At 30.8% G+C, this 9,396-nt stretch overlaps 1 protein-coding gene across 1 annotated transcript; it reads left to right on the top strand.

Moving 5' to 3' along the window:
* Positions 1-7,409: 7,409 nt before the first annotated feature.
* LOC129285009 (transcription factor MYB87-like) lies at positions 7,410-9,119 on the top strand. The gene is made up of 3 exons (XM_054920547.1): positions 7,410-7,849; positions 7,995-8,124; positions 8,328-9,119. The coding sequence occupies exons 1-3, from the start codon at positions 7,714-7,716 to the stop codon at positions 9,058-9,060; spliced, it is 999 nt and encodes a 332-aa protein (XP_054776522.1). The 5' UTR covers positions 7,410-7,713; the 3' UTR covers positions 9,061-9,119.
* The last annotated feature ends 277 nt before the right edge of the window (positions 9,120-9,396 follow it).

The following is a 9,396-nucleotide window of genomic DNA, read 5'->3' as shown; positions in this document are numbered from 1 at the left end:
CCTAACCTACTAATAAAGTAAAATCTTATAGATTTTTAGTTGAGAATAAATGAACGTTATATTGTGCATAGTAGATATTGTTATGCATTGTTTACCTATTTGTGCCTTTTGTTAAGCCGAGCCTACTGATAAACTATAATTGTATGGACTTTTAGTTGAAAATATATGAACCTTATGTTGTGCATAGTGGATATTCTATTGTGCATTGTTTGCTTACTTGTGCATTTTGTCAAGCCTAGCTTACTAATAAAGTAGAATCTTATAGACTTTTAGTTGATAATAAATAAACCTTATATTGTGCATACTAAATATTGTGTTATGCATTATTTGCCTATTTGTACATTTTGTTAAGCCTAGTCCATTGATAAAGTAGAATCATATAGACTTTTAGTTGAGAATATATGAACCTTATGTTGTGCATAGTGAATATTGTGTTATGCATTGTTTGCTTACTTGTGTATGTTGTCAAGCCTAGCCTATTGATAAAGTAGAATCTTATGAACTTTTAGTTGAGAATAAATGAACCTTATATTATGCATAGTGAATATTGTGTTATGTATTATTTGCTTAACTTCAGTATTTTGTTAAGCCTAGCATAATGATAAATTAAAATCACATGGACTTTTATATGAGAATATATCATAAACTTTTTTTCTTACAACCGTCTTCAACTAGCCGTCCTCCCGAGAGGCCACGAACAAGGAGGATAGAGTCTTTCAAGATAAGTAGATTTATTATTGTTCAAGATGTGGAAATGTCGAACATAGTCACAAGATATGCAAGAATCCTATCCCAGCATGAGAAATGGTTACATTGTACTTCTCTGGTATACACAAGTAACTATAATTATGTATATGAAAGCATTTTCAAATAATATTTTTTGGGTAAGTGGAAATCATAAATATTTTTTATTTGTATATGAAAAAGCAACTGTTAGATATTTTGGATGTAGTGGCTAACTTTTTGTATATATATCAAACTTGAAATATTGTGTCAAATTTTATATAGGTACCTGTTTTAGTACCTAGGCTAATACCAATATGAAATTATTCATATATGATGTAATTGTCATTCTTAATATTGAAAATGCATAAACTTTCTGTTGAGCATGTGTGGATATCGTTTTGTGCATAATAAATGTTGAGTCGTACATGGTCTGCCTAACGTCATTTTGTTATAGCCTAAGCTAGTGAAATACTGAAAATATATGAATTTTTTGTTCAACACACGTGGACATCGTATTATGCATAGTGGATGTTGTGTCGTACATGGTCTGCCTAGTCATTTTTGCTAAAGCCAAAGCTAGTGAAATACTTGAAATGCATGGACTTTCTGTTGAGATGCATGGACATTGTCTTGTGCATAGTGGATATTATATTATGCATGATCTATTTCGTTATTTTGAGAGTTCACGCAGGTTTTGAATTCAAATCAAACAAAGGACAAAGTCGTACTTTTGGTCTCAAAAAATTAGTAATAAGTACCTCAAAACTTGCAGAGCAATATGAAATTCATTTAGATTCAAATTACAATAAAATTTATTTTTAAAGTCCTTAATATCATTCCTCCTATATTTTTTACATAGCGATGATCTTTTCTTAATTCATTGCGCTGTCGGAAGGGATGCTGGATGCATGCATGCACATATACTGCCCAAAGATAAAAGTCAAACATATACGATCTCCTAATTATTAATTATTGAATTGATCATCAGCAAGCCTATCAGTGATTAGTTGACAAACGAGACAAGTGGTAGAGAATTAGGAAGAAGAGAAGCATACTCACCTAATCTTATTTATAAAATTACTTTTAATATATTTTATTAATATTAAGAAAATTTTAAAAAATTAATATTTTGTCTTGAAAATTTAATTAATTCTTAACTTTATCCCTATTAACTATACATACTTTAATAATATATTTTTTTCTCTCCAACATTTAATAAAGGATAACTAAAAAATTGTATAATAAAAATTTAACGATGTAACTTATAATATGATTAAAAAAATTTTCTTTCTCTACCAATTATAAAGAATTAGAGAGATATATATTAGAGGGAATGCATCTTTCCAACAGTGTTGTTTCATGCTCAATTTTTTCATGCATTTGAGTGTTTATTTGATTTAACAGTTATGAGTTTATTACTATCATCACTTAATAAGTAATTGTGAAAGGCAATTGATTTGACTATGCGTGCGTCACATCACTTTCATACCAAAAAAGTGTACCGTCCCGATATCGTGTGACTGCATTTGGTTATCAATGCACAATGATGCTTGATTTAATTTGGTAGCCTAACATACCTAACACTGATTCTATATCTATATTTATACGAAAACCCGTATGTGCTTCCAGTAATAATGGTCCAGGATATAGACAAGCATCCGAGCCAGCTATTTCATTCAAACATCATTATATTTCCCAATATCGGGATATAGACACACGCATGAAATCCATAATTTAGTTGTACATGTTGGTAAATATTTTGATGAAAATAACAATAATTTTAAAACGAGAGAGCGTTCAATCTCAGCTTAATCTGAGATTAAACATATCTTATAGACCTTTTTAGTACACACGCACACATCCTCCCCAAGCCACCATTGAATGAATTCATATATATCACCAGGTTTTATCATGACCTCAGGTATGTCAAAGTTGAAGTGCTTACAGGAAATTAAATGGCTCGTAAAACAACATAAAACGTAGTGAATGAGCACAATAATCTTGCAGAAGCATCAATATCATCATTATCATCATCAATAAATAAATTATAAGACCGTACACACACACACACACACCACATGAACGCAACTTGTTGGTTCTTCTTAACTTATTATCAAACAAGAAGAATCTGATATAAGATTACGGAGAGGAACACAGTTGAACTTTGTTTCACGATGGAGCCTAACCTGGGAAATACTTCATATCAACTTTATTTACTTTTTTGATGTATCTTCCAACTTCCAAGTTTAACAGATAGCTTTTGGGTGCTTCTGTCCCGTGGTTACGTCTGGAAAGAGCGCATATGCTTTCTTTGCATTGCATATACTGATTTTAATCATATTACATCATTAATTAGTAAATGAAAAGTAAAGTAACAGCATTTTATTGTTACGTAGTATATTCATATATGAAAAGTGCAATGTGTATTTATTGCGAATTCAAATTAATATCAAGAATTTCTATTCAAATCCATTGAGTAAATAGTTTTGCATGGGATAAGTAATATTTATGCTATGCTGGATGTAAAAGCCAAGGTTTCGCAGTGCTTTCATAAAAATTTATCAAATTATAAAATAAAGAACGGAATAGCACTCTACTTGGTAAGGCATCAGAGAGAGATAAATGGTGTGTGTGAGTAACGGAAGTACAAGAATAATCAAGAAATTAGAAAAAAAAGTGAGAAATTTTTTAAAAGGAGAATCACAATATCATATATTATATATCAATGACAATAATATAATTATCGTGGCCTAAAAAAAAGGACAATAATATAATTTTGGACATCAATTAAAAAAAATTGTGGACGATACGTGCCCATGTGGCTCGCCGCCATTGTTTATTCTCCCAACTGCTAATTAAATAATAAATAATGGTACGCTTGCAAGTTCCGCATCGCAAATTAGAAGGGTCTCCTCCAAACGTGAAAAGGCAGCTGAGACAAGAAAAGAAAGTAGACTCTTTACAGTTAGAAATTTATAAAATATTTTTAGAATTAGAGAAATAAAAAAAAGGGTAAAAAAACTCACGTACCAGTTCTTGTATCATCCTTTCTTTTGTTTAAGAAAAAAAATTATTTGTTTGAAATCCAAATATCCTGTACTTCACGATTGAATAAATCTTGCGTGTTCTGTTGGGTTCAAAGCAAGTTTGGATCTGGACAGCAATTATATGTCTGTGTCTGTGAACTTCCTCCTTTTCCTTTTCTGTCAATTTTTTAAAAAAGATTATTTTTTATTCTTCAAATTTAAGATATTATAAATTTTTATTTCTTTGAATTATATTGTCTTTCTTTACTAAAAAGTAAAGAAATTCTATATCTATACTAGGAAATAAAGAAAATAAAGAAAGTCTCAAATATTAATTTTGCTTTTCAATTCCTGTTGACCGAAGTTAAACGGAGGCCGGGAGGTGGGTAAACCGTACTACATCGGTGCGTCCCTAGACCATGGAAACGTGGTTTGCAAAACAAGCAGTGAAGCTGATAAATGGAGGGGATAAATATTTTATATATATATATATATATATATATAGGTTTATATGCACGAAGTTATAAAGTAGTTTAGGCTGTGAGTAAAATTAATAGTATTTAAAGTAAAATACGTTCACTTCTCCTCCATTTTACTTTAATTATAGAGATAGAGAGCGCTCTTTTATTTAAAAAAATATACAAGCCACTCATAAAATTAATAATCACAAAACACAAACTTTCTTTTATTTTAATGATTATAAAAAAATTCATTGCCATTTACTCAAATAATTAGTTGATAGTTATGATAAATTTTTTGAACTAAAAATACACCTCTTAAAACATAATTTTTTCTTAAAAATCATTTAAAATGCCAAAAATAATACATATATTTTTTAAAAAAATTTATTCACTTTTTTAGTTATGTAAAATTATTTATTTATTATTTTTTCAAAATAAATATATCAGTTGACTAAGATAATATATCTTAATTAAATAGGTATTTAATATAATAAGAGAGAAATTAGTTAACATAATTTATGTTTATTTTCTGCAATTTCTCAATTTCAAACAATATTTTTAAATTATTTATTTAAATACTGTCATAATTAAATTTTTTTTACCAAGATATCCTCACAATTAGCAACCGTAAGACTAATCTCTCCCAATTGATACTCTTTCATACACACCTTCAAGAATTACACCCTAAAATGATCCTTAAAAGTGCATACCGCTACTATTCGTGCCTTATTATAACATCTTAAATTTTTAATTTGAAACTTTAAGTGTTTAAGAAGGATAAATTAATTAAATATGTAATTTATAAATTAATAATATTTTTAAAAATACTAATAAAGTTATTGACTTTGAACAAGTTGGTGGGTAAGGCCTATGCCGCGGTGAATGGTGCCAATTTTGAAATTTTTTAGATTATTTCAATTGTATTTCTAAAAGCTTTTTTTGTATTTTCATACTTCTGTTATCTTATATAACTTATTTTAAATTATAATTTGAGCTTAAACGGCATTTTAATAAGATTTTTTTTTAGATTTTAATATTTTAAACTATTTACCTTTAAATTCTTGGGCTGTAATGACTTATCTTAGAGATTTGAATTAATTTTAATTATCACAATAATGTATTAAAATGTTATTTTTGTAATGCCAATGTGTACATTATATTACTCACTTGATCATAATTAATTATTTAAAATTCATTAAGTTGGGAGAGAAAGTATACAAATAATCAATCAGATGGGCAAACTAATAATTGTAAATTTTTCAACATAATTGCAAGGAAAAAATTAAAAATTTTAGAATATTCTTCAACAATGTTAAAAATTTGACTAAAATATATAATTTGAAAATAACAAGGAAGTCCTTGTAATTTTAGTAAAATAGAAGGGAGTCACAGCATTTTGCTTTAATATTTACCTTAAAATGCTCTTATCTGTATAGTATTTTTTTTAGGAAAATACTTGCTCGACCTTTCGTGATTGTTATTAACCATGGAAGGTATAATACTAAGAAATAATTAATTTTTCGTTAAGATTCTAAACCGACAGTTCATTTAAAATAAAATAAATTTTCTAAAGTGACTAGTATTTGAAAATGGATCGAGTATTATTTTAAACAATTTAACAAATTTAAGAAATCACAATCATTATTTAAGAATAAAAAACCTGTATACTTAATTTTATATCCTACTTATTTTTAATAGTCATGCCATGTGTACTTCCCTTTTCATTTCATAATTATTTATCCTGTAACTAAATTTTTCTAATAATAATGTAAATTTTTGAAAAATTTTAAAGGATACATTTAACATATTTATTTAACGTGATTATATATTCAAGATAAGTTGATTTAATTTCTTTAACTAGTTAAACCAAGTTTTATAATTCAATTATGCTAATTTGGTTTAAACTAATTAAGTACGTATGATAAATATAAATAAGATGATATACCTAATTTTCTTCTAAAAAAAATCCCTACATATAAAATGTTATAGACAACAATTATAAATTAAAAAACAAGTCCAAATATATCCAACTTGATTTAACAAATATATAACCCGTTTAATTTATTAATTTGGCACCCCGTGAAAATGAAGTGAACATTTTTTTCAGAATATTCTTATACATATATACATGATTGAGATATGGCCATTCTGGCTAAATTATACATTTCTTTAATTCACTCATATTGAATTTTTAAATAAAAACGTAAAAAATATATCTTTTTAATGTTTTTGACATGGAACATGTGGTGAATAACTTTATAGAACACATTGATCGTTTTGGACAAAACTTGTAAAAATATGAAATAAGGATCGGACAAGGAAAATTTCGAGTAATGTAACCGGAAAATAACTCATCATGATGGATGTGATGGAAAGAAAAAAAAAAATGTATCTTCATATATATGTTTTTCTTCTATCAACTCATTTTCTCATGACCCGGAGGGAATCCTAATTCAGTGACCTCACGGACGATATTTCAATATCATTCTTTCTTTCGTTTTTTTTTTTTTTTTGGGAAGACTCTTTCCTTTCCTCCCACTCTTGGGTCCATCCACGCGAGTTCGATAAATAATAATGAAATATAGTCAAGTACAGTAATATTATATGCACCCACTGGAATAAGAATAGTACTCTAGATTTTTTTGGGAATAGGATCTGGAAGTCAGTTCACATTCTCCTCCAGGAGCAAAGTATCTGTCTAAGTTATGATATTCTGTTCCATAATATTTTCTAATCCAGAATTTTAATGAATCTGAAATTAATTTTTAGACTATTTTGCTTTTGTTTGTAAGAGAGAGTTATTAAAACAATATAACAGAAAATTTAAAAATAAATAAGAACATTAGTTTTTGCTATACCATGAGCGATTGAACTTTTAATCTCTACTCCTATCTCACTTCACACTTGCTACTTAGAGCTAGATTTAGGTAGTTAAAATAAAAATGATTCCAACTTTTAATAATAATAATAATAATAGAAGATGGTATTCAATAATTTTTAACGAGTAAAAGTTCCATATGGATGACGCCCAGCGGAGAGAAGCATCATATAATTGGACCTCCAAATTGACAAATGTTTAGTGACAACTCTGGCCCATGGCTTGAAAATACGTACTTGATGAATGCACCGTGCTTCCTAAAATTTCAATGATAATCTTAATTATGGAGCAATATTCCAATTCTTTCAATTCTGACTGGATGCATTCACAGCCAAGCTAAGCTGCCATTGCACAAAAGCCCTCTCTCTCTCTCTCTATATAAACATGTGAATAGAAACTTCTTCAAGTCTCTGGGAGATAGAAGATTGCGGTCATTAGAGGCCGTGTGGCCTTTGACTTGTGCTATTTCTTCAACTCTTCCTGCAAAATACAAGCCTATTTGTGGATGCCTGTGTCTCCAGCCACCACCATTAAGAAATCAATTCTTAAGCTTTTTAATACCATCCATCAGACGCAATTACAAGAACTTGCTAGTTCCGCCGAGTATTAGATTGCGAGAGAGATGGGTAGAGCTCCTTGCTGCGACAAGGCAAATGTAAAGAAAGGGCCATGGTCTCCTGAAGAAGATGCACAGCTGAAGGAGTACATAGACAAGCATGGGACTGGAGGCAATTGGATTGCCCTCCCTCAAAAAGCTGGTAAGATTTTTCCTTTTCTTGTTCAAATTTGTGTGGAGATGAGAGTGCTCTAGCCCGACAGCAGAGTAGACAGTGATGTTCCGGGATCTTTCTTCTTGTTTCTCTGTTTTGTTTTGTATCACTGATTGGATTTCTTGTGGGTAAGGTCTCAAAAGATGTGGGAAAAGCTGTAGGCTAAGATGGCTCAACTATCTCCGACCCAACATCAAACACGGCGAGTTCTCCGATCATGAAGATAGGATCATCTGCAGCCTCTTTGCCAGCATCGGAAGCAGGTTTTCTCTTCGAATATTCATTCCCTGCAGATTTCTTTTTCAAATTCCCAATACAACAAAGAGCCAGAGCATTATCCGGAGATCATAAGCATTAATTCAAGAGTTCATCACTTTCTGGGGGAAATAACTGTCAAAATTGAGAACTGATTTGAATGTTTACGTATATATTACTGTCAAATTCACAATATTGTGGCGAAGTGCAGGTGGTCAGTGATAGCATCTCATCTGCCTGGAAGAACTGATAACGATATTAAGAACTACTGGAACACCAAGCTTAAGAAGAAGATGATGATAATGAATCCTTCAGCTCATCACCAAGCCACCGTTTTACCGGTTCTCCAAACTTCAACGCCATCTTCATCCTCGTCATCAGCATCTTCACCATTATCATTCACAGAAAGCACCAACTCTTACTGCCACCCTCCTTGTGCTTCTTCATTCACAGGCGCTGATCAATCCATTTCCTTCTCGTCGGCGAGTTTTTTGAGCGGCCATTCCTCCTGTGCTTCTGCTGGCTCCTTTTATCAAACCCAAGAAAGCTTCATGAGTCCCATCGAGCTAGTCGCAGCTAGTTGTAACTCTTCTAATGGGAGCTATAATAACAGCAGCCAGATGAGCCGTGTGAAAGAATCAGAAGCTGCTGGTTACGGAGTAGATCAAGGAAGTCTTATCCAGGAGATGATAGCTGCCAATAATAACTATGATTATCTGTACAGCATTGGGATGGAAATGGAAGAAACCCAGAAGGTGATGGTGTGTGATGGGGACTACGTGAGTGTTGGCTGGACAGAGAAACAAAATGGACTGTGGCAAGAGAATAATCCACCATTTGATTATGGAATAGAAGAAATTAAGCAGCTAATAAGCTCTAGTAGTGGCAACAACTTTTTGTTTGATGAAAACATGACACAGAAAATGGCCATGTACTACTACTGATTAGCTTGGACGGTGTTGTTACTTCGAAGTGCTTAATAATTATTACAACTTCTCTTTAATCTCTATACTATGTACTATGTTAATGTTAAATTGTGCCGTATACTTTCTCGGAAATCGATCGGTAATAATTTGGTCCAGCTAACTTCACCGTTTAAGATTACACAAAGCATCAGAGTATCCCTCACCCACCACAATTTATTAGAAAGTTTCCCCTCTTCTTCTTGTTTTTTTTTTTTTAATGAGATTTCCCCTCTATTTTTAGTCAGTTACATGCGCTTTCGACACGAAGAACAACACAGGTCTTTAAATATTTTCGGTCCTTTAAAAATGTGTTTT

The sequence above is a fragment of the Prosopis cineraria genome, unplaced genomic scaffold (genome assembly GCF_029017545.1).
Source record: "Prosopis cineraria cultivar Desert tree isolate PC_DT_omini unplaced genomic scaffold, ASM2901754v1 PC1, whole genome shotgun sequence".
NCBI classification, from domain to species: domain Eukaryota; kingdom Viridiplantae; phylum Streptophyta; class Magnoliopsida; order Fabales; family Fabaceae; genus Prosopis; species Prosopis cineraria.
Note: the sequence above shows the minus strand (reverse complement) of the source record. Positions and strands in the feature narration are given on the sequence as shown.